Source organism: Leucoraja erinacea, chromosome 39 (genome assembly GCF_028641065.1).
Source record: "Leucoraja erinacea ecotype New England chromosome 39, Leri_hhj_1, whole genome shotgun sequence".
NCBI lineage: Eukaryota > Metazoa > Chordata > Chondrichthyes > Rajiformes > Rajidae > Leucoraja > Leucoraja erinaceus.
The window spans coordinates 62,528-85,865 of record NC_073415.1 but is presented as its reverse complement, the minus strand read 5'-3'; the positions used below and the strand labels follow the sequence as shown (position 1 = coordinate 85,865).

The 23,338-nt window shown below is 51.9% G+C and overlaps 1 protein-coding gene across 1 annotated transcript in view; it reads right to left on the bottom strand.

The window, feature by feature from the left end:
* The window catches only part of LOC129714564 (adhesion G protein-coupled receptor E2-like), a 39,368-nt gene that overhangs the window by 11,206 nt on the left and 4,824 nt on the right, over positions 1-23,338 (bottom strand). The window contains exons 3-16 of the mRNA XM_055664272.1: positions 19,650-19,781; positions 17,262-17,741; positions 17,118-17,189; positions 16,710-16,829; positions 16,438-16,485; positions 12,648-12,799; positions 11,591-11,689; positions 10,483-10,660; positions 9,031-9,138; positions 8,094-8,287; positions 6,416-6,583; positions 4,414-4,620; positions 908-1,140; positions 351-417 (exon numbers count right to left, since the gene is read on the bottom strand). Coding sequence (XP_055520247.1) covers positions 351-417; positions 908-1,140; positions 4,414-4,620; positions 6,416-6,583; positions 8,094-8,287; positions 9,031-9,138; positions 10,483-10,660; positions 11,591-11,689; positions 12,648-12,799; positions 16,438-16,485; positions 16,710-16,829; positions 17,118-17,189; positions 17,262-17,741; positions 19,650-19,781 — 2,258 coding nt within the window. The remainder of the gene's footprint in view (positions 1-350; positions 418-907; positions 1,141-4,413; positions 4,621-6,415; positions 6,584-8,093; positions 8,288-9,030; positions 9,139-10,482; positions 10,661-11,590; positions 11,690-12,647; positions 12,800-16,437; positions 16,486-16,709; positions 16,830-17,117; positions 17,190-17,261; positions 17,742-19,649; positions 19,782-23,338) is intronic.

Sequence of the window (23,338 nt, the reverse complement as noted above, 5' to 3'; positions counted from 1 at the left end):
GTGCACGCCACACGGAAGAAGTCTATTGTATAATAATAATAAAAATAACAATAAATAATAACAATAACAACAATAACAATAACAATAACAACGACAATAATAACAACAACAATAACAATAATAATATTAACATTTAATAATAATAATAATAACACCAAAATAACAACAACAATAATAATAACACCACCAATCATAATGACAATAATAACAATTATAATAGCAATAATAATAATAATAACATAACAACAATAATAACAACAATAACAATAACAATCATAATAGTAATAATAGCAATAATTATAATAACACCAATAATAATAATAATTTAAATATATATGTAGAATTATTACCAAAATGATGAAGTAAACTGGTCCGAGGAAGCTCCAAATGAAGCCATTCTCCACCTGTAACCAGCAGCTGAAACCCAAAGGGAAACACATTGTGCAAGGTGATTAATATTGACTAGGCGGGGAGCAGGAGAAGGGGGAGCTCCCGATCGGGGCAGCCCACACCCCTCCCATTCAGAGTGAAACTCCTGAGTGGGGTAGGCGGTATAGGATTCCCCAACACTCTGTCCTACCCTGGGGACCCCCTCACCCCAGGAACGTCTCAACGGGAGATGAGAGCAAAGTTCCTCCTGAGGTTGTGGATGCTGCCTTGTCATAGAGTGGAAACAGGCCCGTCGGCCCAACTTGCCCACACCGGCCAACATGTCCCAGCTACACTAGTCCCACCTGCCTGCATTTGGTCCATGTCCCTCCAAACCTGTCCTATCCATGTATCTGTCCAAATGTCATTTAAATGTTGTTATAGTCCCAGCCTCAACTACCTCCTATGGCAGCTTGTTCCAATCACCCACCACCCTCTGTCAAGATAAGTCCCCCCTGCATCAAGGTAAGATATTCACTTGTGCTGCGAGCCGTATCCGCCGGGGTATATGAGTGCGGAGAGGGTGACCACCAGCGCGGGGCACCCGTATCCCACGGCGTAGACAAGCTTGCCCGTGTGGCCGGAACTGGACACCCGCATCTTCTTCAGGTTTTTGACCATGACGTAGAGCTGAAAGGATTCCAAACTCATCCAGGTGAAGGCAGCCAGGAACAGGTAATGCAGGCACCCTGCCACCACCCCACACACGATCTGGAAGACCAAAGAAACACAATCAAGGTGGGACAGGGGTGACCATCCAGCTCCTTGGTTCAGTCCATTTACCTGTGGTGATTGTTGCTCCCACTTAGACCTCTATGGTTTCATTCTCTTGGCAGCGAAGGTGGTGGTGGAAGCAGATATTTTAGTTGCGCTTAAGACACTTTGGGATAGACATGAAATGCCGGAGTAACTCAGCGGGACAGGCAGCATCTCTGGAGAGAAGGAATGGGTGACCTTTCGGGTTAAGATTGTATAAGTTTCATTGACAGTAGGGTCGCCGACATTCTCACTCCCAAATAAGGGACAAAAGGTCCAAGTACGGGACAAATTCCCGAAGGCAATTCGTTGACCGACTCGGCCGTGTCTGGGTGAATGATGAGTTGGCCCCGGGTGCTGGACTGTACACAAAGCCCAGCCGGCGGGCCAGCTGAGGAGTTTTGGCCCGAGCCACGCGATGCCACGCGCAAAGTCCAGCGCCCCGTCCAACTCATGAACCGATGATCGGCCATGAGAAGGAGGGGTGGTAGTGTCGGTGGTAAGCGAAGGTCCGAAGGTCGGACAGCTGGCCTGGCTGCCGACCGACGGGCGAGGCGCTGCTGCTGCTGCTGCTGCACTCCACGGGCTGCACTACGTCGGGACAGGTGAGGCGGGGCCGGACGGGGCGCTCTGACCCGACAGTCCCCTCGACCAGAGTAGTAGCGGTCAAATACGGGACAGGGGCTGTCCCGTACAGGACAAACCAATTTAGCCCAATATACGGGATGTCCCGGCTAATACGGGACAGTTGGCAACACTAGTTTGGAGATACCGCGTGGAAACAGGCCCTTCAACCCATCGAGTCACCACTGACCAACAATCACCGTACCCTCTGTGAAGCCACAGTATCTCCAGTCCACATGTCGGACTGATGAGATGAAGTTATTTAATTTGTGTAGGAAGGAACTTCAGATGCTGGTTTAAACCGAAGATGATACACAAAGCTGGAGTAACTCAGCAGGACAGGCAGCATCTCTGGAGAGAAGGAATACCGGAATCGTCACCTATTCCTTCTCTCCAGAGATACAGCTTCGATCCCGACTCTGGGCACTGCCAGTGTGGAGTTTGCATGTTTTTTCCTCTGTAATGTTGGTAGCCAAATATAAAAAATATTACTGGTAATAATAATAATAATATAATAATAACAATTGATTAATATTAATAATAAAGGCTATTAATTGTATTATTAAGTTTCACAATCACTAAAGTTTTGGAGAGTCATAGACATACAGTGGGGAATCAGGCCTTTCGGCCCAACCCTTCCTTGCCAGCCAAGATGCCACTTGTCTCATTTGCCTGTGCTTGGTCCATATCCCTCTAAATTCTTCCTATCCGTCCACCCTTGCAAATGTCTTTTAAATCGTGTTATTGTACCTGTCTCAGTTACAGCCTCTGGCAGCTCGCTCCATATACCCACCGCCCTATACGTGAAAATGTTGCCCCTCAGATTCCCATTGCATCTTTCCCCTCTCTCCTTAAACCCATGTTCTCTGGTTCTCGATTCCCCTACGCTGGGTAAAAGACCTTATTTATTCTCTCATGATCTTCTGCAGATGCGTAAGATCACCCCATATCCTTGTGAGCTCCAAGGAATAAAGTCCAACCCTGCCCAATCCAACCTCTCCCTATAGCTCAGGTCTTCAACAGCTCGTGACATCCATGGAAATCTCTGATATCTTTCTCCCTCAGTGACATCCTCCTTATAATTGTCTGAAGAAGAGTCTCGACCCCAAACACCACTTGGTCCTTCCCTCCTTTGAAACATATAAGATTGTTAAGGGTTTAGACACACTAGAGGCAGGAAACATGTTCCCAATGTTGGGGGAGTCCAGAACCAGAGGCCACACAGTTTAAGAATAAGCAGTAAGCCATTTAGAATGGAGATGAGGAAACACTTCTTCTCACAGAGAGTGGTGAGTCTGTGGAATTCTCTGCCTCAGAAGCCGGTGGAGGCCGGCTCTCTGGATGCGTTCAAGAGAGAGCTAGATAGGGCTCTTAAAAATAGCAGAGTCAGGGGATATGGGGAGAAGGCAGGAACGGGGTACTGATTGGGGATGATCAACCATGATCACATTGAATGGCGGTGCTGGCTCGAAGGGCCAAATGGCCTCCTCCTGCACCTATTGTCTATTGTCTATTGTCTCCAGAGATGCTTCCTGACCCGCTGAGTTACTCCACCATTTTTGTCTATTTTCCTACAGCAGGGTGACCAAAACTGATCAAATGCAGCCACACCAATATCTTCTGAATCTCATCAATTCATAAGTCATAGGGGCAACATTAGGCCATTAGATTCTACTCTGTTATCCCATCATGGCTGATCTATCTTTCCTTCTCAACCCCATTCTCCTGCCTTCTCCCCGTAATCTTTGATGCCCTACTAATCAAGACCTTGACAATCTCCGCTTTAAAAACACCCATTGACTTGGCCTCCACAGCGGTCTGTGACCTGCCCCAGGTCTCATAAGGTCATGTGATAGGAGCAGAACTAGGCCATTCGGCCCATCAAGTCTACTCCGCCATTCAATCATGGCTGATCTATCTCTCCCCACTAACTCCATTCTCCTGCCTTCTCTCCATAACCCCTGACACCCGTACTAATCAATAATCTATCCATCTCTGCCTTAAAAATACCCGGTGACTTGGTCTCCACAGCCTTCTGTGGCAAAGAATTCCACAGATTCACCACCCTCTGAGTAAAGAAATTCCTCCTCATCTGCTTTCTAAAGGTACGTTCTTCAATTCTGAGGCTGTGACCTCTGGTCCTGGACTCTCCCACTAGTGGAAACATCCTCTCCAGAGGACCCGGAGGACCAGAGGACATGGGTTCAAGGTGAAGGGGAAAAGATTTAATAGGAATCCGAGGGGTAACTTTTTCACACAAAGGTTGTATGGAACAAGCTGCCAGAGGGGGTAGTTGAGGCTGGGACGATCCCATCGTTTAAGAAACAGTTTGACAGGTGCATGGATAGGACAGGTTTGGAGGGCTATGGACCAAACGCAAGCAAGTGGGACTAGGGTAGCTGGGACATTGTTGGCCGGTGTGGGCGAGTTGGGCCGAAGGGCCTGTTTCTGCACTGTATGATCTATGACTCTATCCACTCTATCCAAGCCTTTCATTTTTTGAGGGCATTCTCATCGCCTTTCTAACGAAACATCTCGACTTCTATTTCGAACGACGTGAGGTGGATAGACCGCAACATGGTGGGCGTCTCCCCAGTTCCTCACCTGGTTGGCCGTTCTCTTGATGGCCACGATGAAGAGGAGCTCGGCAAGGAAGAGGCTGAGGCAGAGCTGGGTGTGGGTGGCACTGACCGAGTTCCTGGCCTGCGGGCAGAAGGTGAAGGTGGCGAGGGCAAGCAGGAGGCATGCCAGTGATACCGGGATCCCGATGAAGGATATCACGGAGAGGGCATCGTGCCGATGACTCTGCAGCTGGGTGCAACACAAGACAGGGGTTAGGTCTGAAAATCACTGAGATAAACGGTTAGGGTGAGATGGCACGGTGGGTGCCACGGTAGAGTTGCTGCCTCACAGCGCCCGAGACCCACGTTCCATCCCGACTACGGGCGCTGTCTGTACGGAGTTTGTACGTTCTCCCCGTGACCTGCGTGGGTTTTCTCCGAGATCTTCGATTTCCTCCCACACTCCAAAGATGTACAGGTCTGTAGGTTAATTGGCTTTGATTAAATTGTAAATTATCCCTAGAAGGCCCTGACCATGGGTGAAAAATGAGGAAGTGGACTGAACATTATTGCCTTCCCTCAGTGGGAAACGTAGATTCCGCTGTGTGGGGATGTCCATCTTATGACTGTACGGCAACTCAAATCTCATTGTAGCAATTGGCGCATGTGGCAATAAATGGAACTTGAACTTGAACTTGATTAGTGGTAGTGTGCAGAGATCGCTGGTTAGCACGGACTCGGTGGGCTGAAGGGCCTGTGTCCGCGTTGTATCTCTAAACTAAACTAAGTGCAGAGAAAGGGAGTGCGAGTGGGGAAAGGAATGGTTTAGTTTACTTTTACAGCATGGAAACAGGCCCTTCAGCCCATCAAGTCCAAGCCGACCATCGATCACCCGTTCACACTAGTTTTATGCTATCCCACTTTCCCACCCGCTCCCTACACACTGGGGGCAATTTACCTACAAACCCGCGCGTCTTTGGAATGTGGGAGGTAACTGGAGCACCCGGAGATAACCCACGTGATCACAAGGAGAACGTGCAAACTCCACACAGGCAGCATCCGAGGTCTGGATTGAGCCCGGGTGTCGGGCGCTGTGAGGCAGCAGCTCTACCCGCTGCGGCACCCTGCCGCTCGACTGTAATCACGTCTTGTCTTTCCGCTGGCTGGTTTTATATTTTGTATCAAAAAATAATTGATTTAAATATGATCACGATACAAAAACCTAAAGAAAACGGTGGTCAAAGCCCTGTCCCACGGTACGAGTTCATTCCAAGAGCTCTCCCGAGTTTGCCTGATTCGGAGATTTACAGTAATGGCCGCTCGTCGGTACTCGGGGCTCTCGTGGACATTTTACATCATGTTGAAAACTCTTCACGAGTCTTCCCGTGCTTACCTGCCGTTAGCGAGTCTTCCCGAGTACCTGCCGTTAGCGCTAAGAGACGTCCCCGAGCTCCAACGTACCCGCTACGTTCATTCTCCGTGCTTAACACGAGTTTGATTTTTTTTAAACTGGGGTGAGCTCTTGGAATGAACTCGTACCGTGGATCAGGGCTATAACACACCAGCCATAATCACCAAATTTTCAAATCTAAATTTTCAAACGACCATGTTACAATCCTTACAAATATACAACGATATCCCTCTCTAGTACCACCCGGGTGCGGACGTAACCCCAGAAAAGGGGCAAGCATCTGGCGCGGGCAAAGCCCTCTTCCGCCTGGCATTGTGACTCGCGGATGGCCAGCTTGGCCAGGCCCAGGAGCAACCCAACCAGGACATCTTCAGCCCTGCCCACTCCCTAGATCCCATCACCAGTCCTCCAGCCACTGAAAGCAGAACCACTCCTCCCCCTACGGACCCTAGGTGGAGTTGCGGGCGTCCTTGCCCTCCAGACCCTGGCCGCAAGGGACGTTCCACTGGTCCCTTCCGCTGGCTGGTTAGCACGCAACAAAAGCTTTTCACTGTACAGGTACCTCGGTACACGTGACAATAAACTGAACTGAGGGGGGTAAGAGGGGGAACGGCAGGAAGGGGTGAGCACATACCTTCTCGGTGAAGGCCATCAAGATGGCAAAGCTGGAGAGATGTTGGCAGTGGCATGTGGTATGGCTACTGTTGGACTGCACTAAGACACAGCCCCTAGTCGACCAGCCATGCCAGGCCGCAGCCTGACTCCAGTACACACACGATACTCTCCCTCTTGTGGTCGATGCCTGTAGAACACGAGGCGACATGTTAGATCTCTGGTACACAAGAAATGCTGGAGAAACTCAGCCGGTGTGGCAGGAAGCGATGGAAATAGGCAACGTTTCGGGCCGGAACCCTTCTTCAGAATATTAGATCTCTGCCCAGGCACCGTGCCATAACACCAACAAACACAATTCAATTCTATTTCAATTCAAATTTTGAGGACCAGAGGACATAGGTTCAAGGATATCGCAGTCGCTGCCTCAAAAAGGCTGGCAGTATCATCAAAGACCCACACCATCCTGGCCACACACTCATCTCCCCGCTACCTTCAGGTAAAAGGTACAGGAGCCTGAAGACTGCAACGACCAGGTTCAGGAATAGCTACTTCCCCACAGCCATCAGGCTATTAAACCTGGCTCGGACAAAACTCTGAACATTAATAGCCCATTATCTGTTTTTGCACTTTATCAGTTTATTTATTCATGTGTTTTGTAGTCAATGCCTACTATGTTCTGTGTGCTGAAGCAAAGCAGGAATATCATTGTCCTATACAGGGACACATGACAATAAACTCACTTAAACTTGAACTTGAACTTGAAGGTGAAGGGGAAATGATGTACTGGGAATCTGAAGAGTAACGTTTTCACACAGAGGGTGGTGGGTGTATGGAACAAGCTGCCAGAGGAGGTAGTTGAGGCTGGGACTATCCAAACGTTTAAGAAACGGTTAAACGCAGAAAGCTGGAGTAACTCGGCACGTCAGGCAGTATTTCTGGAGAAAAGGAATAGGTGACGTTTTGGGCCGAGTCCCTTCTCCAGTCTGAAGAAGGGTTCCAACCCGAAACGTCATCTATTCCTTCTCTCCAGAGATGCTGCCTGACCCGGATGAGTTACTCCAGCTTTTTGTGTCTATCTTCGGCCATTTAGTTTAGTTTAGAGATACTTCCCTTCGGCCCATCGAGTCCGTGCTGACCAGCGATCACACGTTCACATTAGTTCTATCTTGCAATGTACTCCAGAGTTGCTGCCTCACAGCGCCAGAGACCCGGGTTCGATCCTGACTATGGGTGCTGCCTGTATGGAGTTTGTACGTTCTCCCCTTGACCTGCGTGGGTTTTCTCCAGGTGCCCCCTGCTTCCTCCCACACTCCAAAGACGTACAGGTTTGTAGGTTAATCGGCTTTGGTAAAATTGTAAATTATCCCCAGTGTGTGTGTGTGTGTGTGTGTGTGTGTAGGATAGTGTCAGTCTGTGGGGATTGCTGGTCAGTACGGACTCGGTGGGCCGAAGGGCCTGTTTCTGCTCTGTATCTCCCAACTCTATCAACTGTGGCAGTTTGTTTGCCGACTGTCCAGTGACGTTTGTTTATGTTCAACATTCCCCGAAGCCAGCAGGATCTTTCTGATAGTTCTCGACCAGAAACGTCGCCCATTGTTTCTCTCCAGAGATGCTGCCTGTCCCGACATTTTTTTGTGTCTATCTTCGGTTTAAACCAGCGTCTGCAGTTCCTCCCCACGCGGGTTCACCGGACACACCTGTTGATGCTTCAGGACGAGCCTCACGGCCACGGAGGCGCTGGAGTTCCCCGAGAGTCGCAGTGCGGCCGATATCACCTCGGATTGGAGTTGGAAGTCTCCGTGCCGGCCGCCGCTCTCCTCGTTACTGTAGAGCGCTCCCTGCAGCATGGACTCCATGTTGCGGTAGACAATGAAGGCAACAACGGCAGAACCTGTGAGAGTGTGGAGATGGAGATGAGCAAAAACCACCAGCTTCAAAGTCACCTTGTGGAGTCTCGTTGTCAGTAACTCGTTTTCACCCAGCCCACAGCTTACAATGGCCAGATTCCTTTATCATCGTTAGTTTTTTGCAGATCTTTCGTTCATTTGTTCTACATCTCTCTGCATCAAGGTCTATATCTCTCGTTCCCCTCTCCCCTGACTCTCAGTCTGAAGAAGGGTCTCGACCCGAAACATCTCCCATTCCTTCTCTCCGGAGATGCTGTCATAAGATCATAAGAAATAGGAGTAGAATTAGGCCATTCGGCCCATCAAGACCACTCCGCCATTCAATCATGGCTGATCTGTGTCTCCCTCCTAACCCCATTCTCCTGCCTTCTCCCATAACCTCTGACACCCGTACTAATCATCTATCTATCTCTGCCTTAAAAATATTCACTCTTGGCCTTCACAGCCTTCTGTGGTGAAGAATTCCACCGATTCACCACCCTCTGACTATTCAACCTCTCCCTGTAGCTCACACCCTCTAGTCCTGGCAACATCCTGGTAAATATTTTCTGAACACTTTCAAGCTTAACAATATCTTTCCTATAACATGGTGCCCTGAACTGACTATGTGCATGTGAGGTGGGGGGTGTGTGGGTATCTCTGGGTGGGGGATGGTCGGGTGGGGTGTGTGCGGGAGGGGGGGGGGGGTAGAGGGGGGTGTCTCTGGGTGAGCAGTCAGTGCGTTTACCCGAGGTGTTGGTTCCCGTCCTCCAGTCCACCTCCACCATGTTGCCACCGGCCTGTAGCCGCACGCGGTCGCCTCCGGGGGCGCCCTCCACACGGACCACCTGTAGGTCTGGGAGACAGGACGGAGGTCAGAGAGGGTCAGAGAGGTCAGGCCCTCCCCCATCAGCATCGTCCCCTCCATCCCTGGCATTACCCCCCCTCTACATCCCCTACCACCACCATCCTCCCCCCCCCCTTCCCCCCCCCCTCCATCACCTGTATCCACCTGGACTATCTTTGGTCTACACCCACTCCACACTCCACTCCACTCCCTCCACCCGCTGCAGTGAGCTGGTTCAGGCTGAGCTTTCTCTGTGATTGGCCACTTCCCCCTCCCTACCCGAGGGTGGGAGACCCTTCAGCCCATCGCTCCCATTCCAGCTCTTGGCTGTAGAGTAGTGACCCTCGGGCCTAGATCAAGGGTGACCAGTGACCGATCACCGGGGGAGGGGGTGACCTGAGCTGAGCTGAGCTGGGCTGGGCTGAGCTAAGCTGAGCTGGGCTGGGCTGGGCTGGGCTGGGCGGGGCTGGGCGGGGCTGAGCTGGGCTGAGCTGAGCTGGGCTGAGCTGAGCTGAGCTGAGCTGAGCTGAGCTGGGCTGAGCTGGGCTGGGCTGAGCTGAGCTGAGCTGGGCTGAGCTGAGCTGAGCTGAGCTGAGCTGAGCTGAGCTGGGCTGGGCTGAGCTGAGCTGAGCTGAGCTGGGCTGAGCTGAGCTGAGCTGAGCTGAGCTGAGTTGAGCTGGGCTGGGCTGAGCTGGGCTGAACTGAGCCGAGCTGAGCTGGGCTGAGCTGAACTGGGCTGAGCTGGGCTGAGCTGAACTGAGCTGAGCTGGGCTGAACTGAACTGGGCTGAGCTGGGCTGAGCTGAGCTGAGCTGAGCTGAGCTGGGCTGAGCTGGGCTGAGCTGAGCTAAGCTGGGCTGAGCTGAGCTGGGCTGGAACTGGGCTGAGCTGAGCTGGGCTGAGCTGAGCTGGGCTGGGCTGAGCTGAGCTGGGCTGAGCTGGGCTGGGCTGAGCTGAACTGGGCTGAGCTGAGCTGGGCTGAGCTGAGCTGCTGAGCTGAGCTGGGCTGGGCTGGGCTGAGCTGAGCTGGGCTGGGCTGAGCTGAGCTGAGCTGAGCTGAGCTGAGCTGAGCTGAGCTGGGCGGAGCTGAACTGGGCTGAGCTGAGCTGGGCTGGGCTGAGCTGAGCTGAACTGAACTGGGCTGAGCTGAACTGGGCTGAGCTGAGCTGAGCTGAGCTGAGCTGAGCTGAGCTGGGCTGAGCTGGGCTGGGCTGGGCTGAGCTGAGCTGGGCTGGGCTAGGCTGAGCTGAGCTGGGCTGAGCTGGACTGAGCTGGGCTGGGCTGGGCTAGGCTGAGCTGAGCTGGGCTGGGCTGCCACCCCTCTCTCCCCCGTACCACCCCTCTGTGGGTTTACCCATCTCCTCGTTGGCGATGATCCTGGGCCTGTGTGCGGGGCCGATGCTGCCCCAGGAGAGGGCAGCCTCCTCCACGCCCATCAGTAGGCGGGATACAGACTCGATCCTCTCCTCCCACGGCGTGTCCTTCCACACGGAGCGGCCGGCCAAGAGCCCGGTCGAATATGCAATCACATCCTGCAGTACAACAACCCCATCCATCAGTGCTGTGACCCACCCCTCTCCTCCTCAAGTCTAGGACGTGGAGAGGATGTTCCCACTTTTCTTTTTAAACCAAAAATAGATTTATTCCCGTATTTACAATATTATTTACAAATGAAATTCCTCAAAACAAAGCAACCACCAGAGAACAAATAATACAAATATTCTGGAACGACTATATCACCATCGTTATTAAGGACACATTCCACCCCGCCGTGGTACCCAGCGGTCCCAGAAACCCCCCAGGGTGCCTGTGGACAGGGCGTAGACCCTCTCTAACACCACCCGGGCACGGAGGCGGCCCCAGAGGATGTTTCCACTAGTTAGAGAGTCCAGGACCAGAGGCCACAGCTTCAGAATAAAAGGACGTACCTTTAGGAAGGACATGAGGAGGGATTTCTTTAGTTTAGTTCAGAGATACAGCGCGGAAACAGGCCCTTCGGCCCACTGAGCTGCGATCCCCGCACACTAACACCACCCTACACAAACAAGGGACAATTTACACATTTACACCAAGCCAATTAACCTACAAACCTGCACGTCTTTGGAGTGCGGGAGGAAACCGAAGATCTCGGAGAAAACCCACGCTGGTCACGAGGAGAACGTGCAAACTCCGTACAGACAGTGCCCGTAGTCGGGATGGAACCCAGGTCTCTGGCGCTGCGAGGCAGCAACTCTACCGCTGCGCCACCGTGCCATCCTAGTCAGAGGGTGGTGAATCTGTGGAATTCATTGCCCCAGAAGGCTGTGGAGGGTTTATGTTTTAGGCAGAGATAGATAGATTCTTGATTAGTGCGGGTGTCAGTGGTTATGGGGAGATGGCATGGGAGTGGGGTTAGGAGGGAGAGATGGATCAGCCATGATCAGTGCTCAGGATCGCATGGTCTCAGGGTGATGAGTGCTCACCTCTGGTGGTAATCCAGTGCCCGCTCCCTGGCACAGTCCGTCAAACAGCCGGCTGGTGTTGGAGGCCCTGGCACAGATCTCCTCCCAGGGTGCGTGTGGCTGGATGGACACAAGCGGGTGGGTTATATACCCCCTTGTGTGAGGGGGAGGGGGAGTTGGCGCTGCTCGCTGGTGCCCTCTGTGGGCATTGCCCGGCACTACCGCCCCTCGCTCACTCCTCCCCACCCACTGCCTGGCCTCTGGTGGGCATGATGCTCCACAACGCATGGTGCAAGACCCAACTGTGTCGACCACCCCCCCCCGCCCCACACCCCTAAACCCCCCCCCCCCTCCCCCCCCCACCACCCCTTCCCCCCTAACCCCACCTGTCCTCACCCACCCCTCTCCCCACCTGTCCCCACCCCTCCCCCCACCTGTCCTCACCCCACCCCTCACCCCTCTCCCCACCTGTCCTCAACCCACCCCTCACCCCACCTGTCCCCACCCCTCACCCACCCCTCTCGCCACCCCTAATCCCACCCTCTCCCCACACCTGTCCCCACCCCTCTCCCCACCTGTCCTCACCCCTCGCCCCTCTCCCATTTAGCCATTTGAGTAAGCCATTTAGAACAGAGACGAGGAAACACTTTTTCTCACAGAGAGTTGTGAGTTCCCTGCCTCGATGGAGGCCGGTTCTCGGATGCTTTCTGAGAGCTAGATAGGGCTAAAAATAAGAGGGGATGGGGAGCAGGAACGGGGTACTGATTGTGGATGATCAGCCATGACCACATTGAATGGTGGGCCTACTCCTGCACCTGTTGTCTATGTTTCTATGCACAAAGGGGGTGAAAGTGAAATTTGAGTTGCCATTGCCACACACAAATAAAATAAACGCACTGTTGTAGAGATTTAAAATTAGACATAAGAGAGGGGACCTGTTAGGGGGAGAGGAGGCCCTCCTTCTCTCTCCCCCCCCCCCTCCCCCTCCCCCTCCCCCTCCCCCCCACCTGCCCCATCTCCTCCCCTCCCCCCTTGCCCACCCCTAGTGAGAGTGTTCCCCATCCCCCCCAGACGTTACCTGGTGAGGGGCGGTGGTCAGCTGGCGGTGCTGGGTGGTGCTGGTTCGGGGGTCCAGGGCAGCGCTGGGACCCCCGCTGGGCAGCCTGGGCTTGGGCTCTCTGGCTGTGGTGACCCCACCGCTCCAGCCAGTCGGGGCTGCCGGCCCGGTCTCTGAAACACAAGAGAGGGAGGGGTTGGCCTCAGGTCAGTGTCTGTGGCTGCACATCCCATTGGCCCCAGGGTCTGGCTGACCAGTTGTGTAGTGACCAGTAGGCGTGTGGGGGAAGGAACCGCTGATGCTGGTTTACACCGAAGATCCACAAGGGGGCAGCACGGGGGCGCAGCGGTAGAGTTGCTGCCTCACAGCGCCAGAGACCCGGGTTCAATCCTGACCACGGGTGCTGTCTGTACGGAGTTTGTACGTTCTCCCCATGACCTGCGTGGGTTTTCCCCGGGTACTCCGGTTTCCTCCCACAATCCAGGTTTGTAGGTTGATTGGCTTGGTATGAATTGTAAATTGTCCCTAGTGTGTGCAGGATAGTGTTAGTGTGCGGGGATCGCTGGTCGGGAAGAATATGTGGGTTGAAGGGCCTGTTTCCACACTGTATCTCTCAACCAAACTAAAATGCTGCAGTAACTGAGTGGGACAGGCAGCATCTCTGGAGAGAAGGAATGGGTGACGTTGGAACCCTTCTTCAGCCCAGCCTGTGTAGAGAGGGGCAATGATTGAGGTGACATAAGGACCTCCTGTCCCATCCCTTCCCATCCAATCCCCTTCCCATCCCATCCCAACCTTCTCCATCCCCTCCTATTCCACCCCTTCCCCTCAAACCTTCCCCCATCCAATCCCCTTCCCATCCCATCCCATCCCAACCTTTTCAGTCCCCTCCTATTCCATCCCTTCCCGACTCAAACATTCCCATCCCATCCCCATTCCATCCCTTCCCGTTCCATCACTTCCCATCCCATCCCAACTCTTTCCATCCCATCCCAACCTTTTTCATTCTTTCCCATCCTATCCCATTCCTTCCCGTTCCAACCCTTCCCATCCCATCCCCATTCCATCTCTTCCCGTTCCATTACTTCTCATCCCAACCCTTCCCATCCCAACTTTTCCCATTTTATCTCATCCCATCTCTTCCTGTTCCATCCCTTCCCATCCCAACTCTTCCCATCCCTTCCCATTTAAACCTTTCCCATCCCATCCTTCCCCGTGCCCCGGTACACTTGGCCGGACAGTGGTCCCGCCATTCACTCGCTCCCTCTGCTGGGGCCGGACAAACTAGTCTTCTGAACTTGAACGGACTTGGATTGTTTTCAGTTTTTTGCAATGGGGGGGGGGGGGGGGGGGGGGGGGGGGGGGGGGGTGGGGGGGGGGGGGGGGGGGGGGGGGGGGGGGGGGGGGGGGGGGGGGGGGGGGGGGGGGGGAGGGGGAAAAAATTGAGAGGAGATCTGATAGACGTTTATAACATTATGAGAGGCACAGAGAGGATAGACAGTCACAGCCTTTTTTTGCCCAGGATTGTAAAGTCAACATCTAGTGGGCAGAGCTTTAAGGATGAGAGGGGCAAAGTTGAAAGGAGGGGTGCGGGGCAATATTTTTTAGACAGAGGGCGGTGGGGGGAAGGTACCTGCTGCCTGAGGTACCTATCTCGCCATTGCTGGGCACCTGTGCCATTTACGCTCTTCCCCACCAGGGGGCAGTGGGTAACTGGGCACCCATGGTGCTAATGTGATGGTATGTACAAGTGGATCAACTCAAGGACAACTGTCCTCACAGAGTCATCCAGCTGAGATTTTCATTAAAAAAACATTTGTCGGGCGGCACGGTGGTGCAGCGGTAGAGTTGCTGCCTCACAGCGTCGGAGACCTGGGTTCCATCCTGACTACGGGTGCTGTCTGTACGGAGTTTGTACGGTCTCCCCGTGACTGCGTGGGTTTTCTCCGGGTTCTCCAGTTTTCTCCCACACTCCAAAGACGTACAGGTTTGTAGGTTAATTGGCTTCAGTAAAATTTTGGTCTATGGGCTATATCTATGTTCCTTCTATAAAGTAATCTGGAACAGAAACTATGTTCCATGTTCCGTGTTCTGTGTTCTATGTTCCATGTTCCATGTTCTGTGTTCCATGTTCCATGTTCCATGTTCTGTGTTCCATGTTCCATGTTCCGTGTTCTGTGTTCTGTGTTCTGTGTTCTATGTTCTATGTTCAATGTTCTATGTTCAATGTTCAATGTTCAATGTTATGTTCTATGTTCAATGTTCTATGTTCAATGTTCTATGTTCAATGTTCTATGTTCCATGTTCTGTGTTCTGTGTTCTATGTTCTATGTTCAATGTTCTATATTCTATGTTCTATGTTCAATGTTCAATGTTCCATGTTCTATGTTCTATGTTCATGTTCCATGTTCCATGTTCTGTGTTCAATGTTCTATGTTCAATGTTCCATGTTCTATGTTCCATGTTCTATGTTCAATGTTCAATGTTCTATGTTCTATGTTCTATGTTCTATGTTCTATGTTCTATGTTCTATGTGTCTATGTTTCTGTGTTCTATGTTCTGTGTTCTATGTTCTATGTTCAATGTTCCATGTTCTGTGTTCTATGTTCAATGTTCCATGTTCTATGTTCCATGTTCCATGTTCCATGTTCTATGTTCAATGTTCCATGTTCCATGTTCTGTGTTCTGTGTTCTATGTTCTAAGGTCTATGTTCTGTGCCAGCAGTACTATGAAACACCTTCACCAGAGGGACAGTGGTGGTTTGGGTGGGCAGTTCATGGCCCCTTGTGATTGGGGATGGGCAATAAACCCCGGCCTTGCAGGCCATGACCAGATCCTAAGGTCAAGGCCCACAAACCACTCCTTCCCTCAGAGGCACCCCCCCCCCCCTTCTGCAAAACACTCCCCGAGAAAAACACAGAATAACTGTCCTCTCCTTGCACTGCACCCCCTGCCTTGTAGATCTCGAACACCACCTGCCGACAGGTGACCCTGGGCTTTCCACGCAGTGTCCCATGGAGTTATGCCACCTCTTCACCTGTATGGCTGCAGACTCAGAGTTCAATTTTAGCTTAGTTTAGTTTAGAGATACAGCACGGAAACAGGCCCTTCGGCCCACTCAGTCCGCACCGACCAGCGACCCCCACACACTATCCTATCCTACACGCACTAGGCCAAGCCAAGCCAATTAACCTACAAACCTGCACGTCTTTGGAGTGTGGGAGGAAACCGGAGATTCTGGAGAAAACCCACGCAGGTCACGGGGGGAACGTGCAAACTCCATACAGACAGCACCCGTAGTTGGGATCGAACCCGGGCCTCTGGCTCTGTGAGGCAGCAACTCTACCGCTGCGCCACCGTGCCACCCCAATTCTGACCAACTCTTCATCAGTGGCCACCAGTCATCGTTTTCATCTCAATTAAGCTCTATCCTTCCAACAGGTGTGAAATATTACTCGGGAGCTTATTAAAACAAAGGGATTAGATCGAGGGCGGATGTAGTGTGAGGTATAGATATCCAACTCCAATTCCAAGATACACCAGTGCAGTCCAAAATGAGCAACAAGGTCACAGAGGTGACAGTGGAAGATGCACAGACCCGCTTCCCCTCCGTCCCCCTTTGTGAATTAAATTAGGTTATTCACGCAGGGACTATGCAGATGGAGAGCGGAAAGGTGCGGTCTTCTTCAATAAGTATCCATTACCTGGCTCAGGTGTGTGTCTGTTCCCTAGCCCAGGTGTATGTCCAATACCTGGCCCAGGTGTATGTCTTTTACCTGGCCCAGGTGTGTCCATTACCTTGTCCATTACCTTGTCCAGGTGTGTGTCCAATACCTGGTCCAGGTGTGTGTCCAATACCTTGCCCAGGTGTATGTCTTTTACCGGGTGCCCAGGTGTGTGTTCAATACCTGGCCCAGGTGTGTGTTCAATACCTGGCCCAGGTGTATGTCTGTTACTGGGCGCAGGTGTGTGTCCAATACCTTGTCCAGGTGTGTGTCCAATACTTGGCCCAGGTGTGTGTCCAATACCTTGTCCAGGTGTATGTCTTTTACCAGGTGTGTGCGCAGGTGTGTGTCCAATACCTTGTCCAGGTGCGTGTCCAATACCTTGTCCAGGTTTCCGTCCAGTAGCTGGCTCAGGTGTGTGTTCATGACCTGATTCAGGTATGTGTTCAAGAATCGATCCAGGCGTGCGTCCAATACCTGGCCCAGGTGTATGTCTGTTACTGGGCGCAGGTGTGTGTCCATTACCTGGCCCAGGTGTGTGTTCTATACCTGGCCCAGGTGTGTGTTCTATACCTGGCCCAGGTGTGTGTTCTATACCTGGCCCAGGTGTGTGTCCATTACCTGGCCCAGGTGTGTGTTCTATACCTGGCCCAGGTGTGTGTTCTATACCTGGCCCAGGTGTGTGTTCTATACCTGTTCCAGGTGTGTGTCCATTACCTGGCCCAAGTGTGTGTTCTATACTGGGTCCAGGTGTGTGTCCATTACCTGGTCCAGGTGTGTGTCCATTACCTGGCCCAGGTGTGTGTTCTATACCTGGCCCAGGTGTGTGTCCATTACCTGGCCCAGGTGTGTGTTCATGACCTGGCCCAGGTGTGTGTTCTATACCTGGCCCAGGTGTGTGTTCTATACCTGGCCCAGGTGTGTGTCCATTACCTGGCCCTGACATCCTTTCAGTGATCGTGTCAAGCGTGTTCCCGCTTCCAGACTCAGGTGAGCTCCAGTGACCAGACATGTTCACGTTGCCACCACCAGGTACAGGGGTGCTCCAATGGCCAGGTGGTGCGGTGTCACCTTGCCGAGGGACAGCGGTGAACCCCCAGCGCGATACAGGGGCGTGCCTTTGGTGAGGTACAGCAGTGTCCCCACGATGAGATACAGTGATATTCCCACGGTCGGGTAGAGCTGAGACCACTCGTTGAGATAGCGTAGAGACCCCTCGATGAGATACAGAGGCGCTGCCGTTGTCAGGTGCAGTGACGTTCTCTCTGTCGGGTAGAGTGGTCTTCCAATGGGCAGGTACTGCAGAGTCTCCTCGCTGAGGTAGATGAGAGTCCCCGTGCTGAGCTGCCGCCCGCTCTCTCAGTCTCGCCGGCCTCCCACTCGGAACCTCTGTGGAAGTTGAAAACGGTGAGGACCTTCAGCAGGTTGTGTGGAACCACAGTGTATATGGCCACACTGGGACGCACCGGGCTTTAGATAACGCCATCCATTAGACACTGCCAGAAGGTCATGCCAACCGCTGGTTAAAGCAGCAGTGGACCTTTGTGCCATTTACAGGAAGGAATCGGATCCGGACCCTCATGAATATTTTTGGTGGCAATTCTGCACAAACCACAGGCGACAGCGGTAGAGTTACTGCCTCACAGCGCTAGAGACCCTGGTTCCATCCTGACTACGGGTGCTGTCTGCACGGAGTTTGTACATTCTCCCCGTGACCTGCGTGGGTTTTCTCCAGAACCTCCAGTTTCCTCCCACACTCCAAAGATTGTTGGTTAATTGGCCAGGTATCATTATAAATGACCCCTCGTGTGTGCAGGATAGTGTCAGTTTGCGGGGATCGCTGGTCGGTGTGGACTCAGTGGGCCGAAGGGCCTGTTTCCGTGCTAAATTAAACGGAACAAGATCATCCCTCGTTGATCTCGCTGGTTCTTGGAGGAGAGGAAAATAATCCAGGGAGGAGGGACAGGCAGCATCTCTGGAGCAAAAAGGACAGTGCCCTTTAATTTGTCATATTTTAGATCTTTTTAAGGCGGAGATTGATAGATTCTTGATTAGTACGGGTGTCAAGAGTTGCGGGGAGAAGGCAGGAGAACGGGGTAGGAAGGGAGAGATTGATCAGCCATGATCGGCTGTAAAGTCTGTTTCTGCACTGTATCTCTAAACTAAGTTAAAATTGAACCCTGAAACTGTGGCCACACAGGTAATGACTGGTGTAACATCATGGGGCACCTCTGTGTCCAGTCCAGCGTCACCTGTCCTGAGGTGGTGATCAAGATCTACTGGGCAGGGGGTGCAGTGAGGGGTGAGGACAACTGCTTTGTGTACTTAACTAAACTAAACTCAAAACTCAACTCAACTAAACAAATCTCAACTAATCTCAACTAATCTTAACTAATCTTAACTAATCTCAACTAATCTCAACTAATCTAAACTAATCTCAACTAATCTCAACTAACCCCAACTAAACTAAACTAAACTAATCTCAACTAATTTCAACTAATTGTAACTAATCGTAATTAATCTTAACTAATCTCAACTAAACTAATCTCAACTAATCTCAACTAAACTCAATTAAACTTAACTAATCGCAACTAATCTCAACTAATCTTAACTAATCTTAACTAATCTTAAACTAATCTGAACTAATCACATCTAATCTCAACTAATCTTAACTAATCTAACTAATCTCAACTAATCTCAGATAATCTTAACTAATCTCAACTAAACTCAACTAAACTTAACTAATCTTAACTAATCTTAACTAATCTCGACTAGTCTCAATTAAACTAGTCTCAACTAATCTTAACTAATCTCAACTAGTCTCAGCTAAACTCAACTAATCTCAACTAGTCTCAACTAAACTAAACTAATCTCAACTAATCTCAACTCAATTCAACTAAAAACGAAACTAGACAAAACTGAACTAAATGCAAAGTAAACAATCTTGAAGGCCATGGCCACAGGTCTATGAAGTGTAAGAGCCTAGGAAATATTTGGTGGCCTTCCCAGCTTGGAATCTACTGGCCTGGTGATGTGGGAAGAGGGAGGGCAGGTGGAGGAGGTTGGCGTTCAGTCAACCTGTGCCCTGGAGTCACAGATCACAGGGTGGAAACAGGCCCTTCAACCCAACTTGCCCACACCGGCCAACATGCCCCAGATGCACTAGTCCCACCTGCCCGCATTTGGCCCTATCCCTCCAAGCCTGTCCTACCCATGTACCTTGAACCTACCATGGGCAGGGAGTTGAAGTGCGGTGATCCCTCTGTGAGTCCCCGCTTACACCCAAGCCTTACTTACCTTCACACCTTGTTGGGTCGTTGATGTACACCTTGAACCCTGGCGGACAGATGCAGTTGTAGCTTCCCGGTGCATTAATACATTGTTTGTTGGGTCCACATATATTGGCATCTTCTGCACACTCATCCACGTCTGAAACAAACACAAGGCAGCATTGAAAACCGAGGAAGACCCAAAGTGCTGGAGTAACTCAGCGGGTCAGGCAGTATCACTGGAGAACGTGCATAGGTGACGTTTCTGATTGGGACCCTTCTTCAGGCTGATGGAGTGAGGGGTGGGGGGAAGCTGGAAGAGGTGGGGGAGGGACAAAGTCAGGCATCGTAGCTGGGTCTCCGACACTGTGCATTGTGACCTTTGTAAAACCCACCAGTAACTTCTGCAGTCTGAAGAAGGGTCTCAACCAAAAACAGCGCCTATTCCGTCTCTCCAAAGATGCTGCCTGTCCCACTGAGTCACTCCAGCATTTTGTGTCTGCCTTCTGCATTCCTTCCCCCACCCTCTCTCCCCTCCCCCACCTGAGACGTCCTACTAATTCCACTGTCCACATCCCAGTATCCCTCTCGTTAGCACATCTTCCCCAGCCAACAATGGACCATTGTGGGCTCTGCACTTCCTGAGGTAATCTGTTGCCGGACCTGTTTTGTTTTGGCCTTTTCTTGCCCCCATTTCCCCCGCTCCCTCTAACATCTATTTTTCCGGTCTGAAGAAGGGTCTCGACCCGAAACGTCTCCTATTCCTTCGCTCCACAGATGTTGCATCACCCGCTGAGATTCTCCAGCATTTTTGTCTACCTTCGATTTTTCCAGCCTCTGCTGTTCTTTCATAAACTCCACAGGCACTGGGGACATTTTACAATTTGAATGAAGCCAATTAACCTACAAACCTGTACGTCTTTGGAGTGTGGGAGGAAACCAGAGCACCCGGAGAAAACCCACGCGGGTCACGGGGTGAACATACAAACTCCGTACAGACAGCACCCGTAGTCAGGGATTGAACCCGGGCCTCAACTCTACCGCTGCGCCACCGTGCCGCCTGCTTTTAAATGTATTCCGTCAATCCCTACCCCGGAATTTTCAGTGGAAGCTCATCCCAATGGAAGTTCCAAGCAGCAGTTTCCCTTTTCTTGGAACGACTGGCTTCCTGACATCTGCCTGTCCCTGATGTTAAAGTTAACGTCAACACTGCACTGCCCATCCGAAGCAGAACAAAAATAACAAAACAAAATATAAGGCCAGAAACTCATCCACAGTCATTGACATCAGTCGAAGCAGAGTTCACCACTCAGATACGACTAGATAGATCATTTAGCAATCCCAAACCAAAATATATTTGTATGCACCAGTCAGAGGTTATGGGGAGAAGGCAGGAGAATGGGGTTAGGAGGGAGAGGTAGAATCAGGAGTAGGCCTCAGGCTACGGTTGCTAACTTTCTCACTCCCAAATAAGGGACAAACAGTCAAAATATGGGGGACAAATTCCCGACGGCAATTCGTTGACTGACTGGGCCGTGGCTGGGTGGGTGAATGATGAGATGGCCCCGGGTGCTGGACTGTACACAAAGCCCAGCCGGCGGGCCAGCTGAGGAGCTTTGGCCAGGGCACTAGACTCTGCGCGCAAACTGCTGATCGGCCGTGAGAAGGAGGGGTGATGGTGGTGTCGGCGGTAAGCGAAGGTTCGAAGGTCGGACAGCTGGCCGGGCTGCGGACCGACGGGGCCACGGGCGAGGCGCTGCTGCTGCTGCTGCTGCTGCTGCACTGCACGGGCTGCACTACGTCGGGACGGGTGAGGCGGGACCGGACGCAGCGCTCTGACCCGACAGTCCCCTCGACCTGAGTAGCAGCGGTCAAATACGGGACAGGGGCGGTCCCGTACGGGACAAACCAATTTAGCCCAATATACGGGATGTCCCGGCTAATACGGGACCAGTTGGCAACCCTACTTCAGGGACACTTTCATCCCAGCTGTTATTAGGCAACTGAACCATCCTACCACAACCAGAGAGCAGTGCTGAACTACTATCTACCTCAATGGTGACCCTCGGACTATCTTTGATCGGACTTTGCTGGCTTTACCTTACACTAAACGTTATTCCCTTATCATGCATCTGTACACTGTAAACGGCTCGATTGTAATCATGTATTGTCTTTCCGCTGACTGGTTAGCACGCAACAAAAGCTTTTCACTGTACCTCGGTACACGTGACACTAAACTAAAATGAACTTGATGGGCCGAATGGCCTAATTCTGCTCCTATCACTTATAAGTACCTTCAATTGAACAGAGCTGGTACTGTCAGCTCAAGTTACCAAGTCCTGCAATCACTCTAAAGATCTCAGTGCGGGGCGGCACGGTGGCGCAGCGGTAGAGTTGCTGCCTCACAGTGCCACAACACTCCACTGTGGCAAGCACCTCCATCGTGCCGGTGCCAAAACACTCCACTGCGGCAAGCACCTCCATCGTGCCAGTGCCAAAACACTCCACTGCGGCAAGCACCTCCATCGTGCTGGTGCCAAAACACTCCACTGCTGCAAGCCTCAACGGCTTCCGCCCAGTTGCACTTACCCCCATCATCACCAAGTGCTTCGAGAGGCTGGTCCTGGCACATCTCAAAAGCTGCCTACCCCCCACACTGGATCCCTATCAGTTTGCCTACCGCAAGAATAGGAGTATGGAGGATGCCATCTCAACGGCACTTCACTCCACCCTCTCCCACCTTGACAACAGAGACACTTATGTAAGAATGCTGTTCATCGATTACAGCTCAGCATTCAACACCATTATACCCTCTAAACTGATCACCAAACTCGGTGACCTGGGCATCGACCCCTCCCTCTGCAACTGGATACTGGACTTTCTAACCAACAGACCCCAGTCTGTGAGGTTAGACAAGCACACCTCTTCAACCCTCACCCTGAACACCGGCGTTCCACAGGGCTGTGTGCTGAGCCCCCTCCTCTACTCCCGCTTCACCTATGACTGCACACCTGTACATGGTACTAACACCATCATCAAGTATGCAGATGATACAACGGTGATTGGCCTCATCAGCAACAACGATGAGTTGGCCTATAGGGAGCTGACGACAACCTGGCCCTTCTCCAAGAAGACCAAGGAGCTCATTGTAGACTTCAGGAAGTCCAGAGGCGGCACGCACACCCCCATCCACATTAACGGGACGGAGGTGGAACGTGTTTCTAGCTTCAGGTTCCTGGGGGTCAACATCTCCGATGACCTCTCTTGGACCCACAATACCTCAACTCTGGTCAAGAAGGCTCACCAGCGTCTCTTCTTCCTGAGGAGACTGAAGAAGGTCCATCTGTCTCCTCAGATCCTGGTGAACTTCTACCGCTGCACCATCGAGAGCATCCTTACCAACTGCATCACAGTATGGTATGGCAACTGCTCTGTCTCCGACTGGAAGGCATTGCAGAGGGTGGTGAAAATTGCCCAACGCATCACCGGTTCCTCGCTCCCCTCCATTGAGTCTGTCCAAAGCAAGCGTTGTCTGCGGAGGGCGCTCAGCATCGCCAAGGACTGCTCTCACCCCAACCATGGACTGTTTACCCTCCTACCATACGGGAGGCGCTACAGGTCTCTCCGTTGCCGGACCAGCAGGTCCAGGAACAGCTTCTTCCCTGCGGCTGTTACACTACTCAACAATGTACCTCGGTGACTGCCAATCACCCCCCC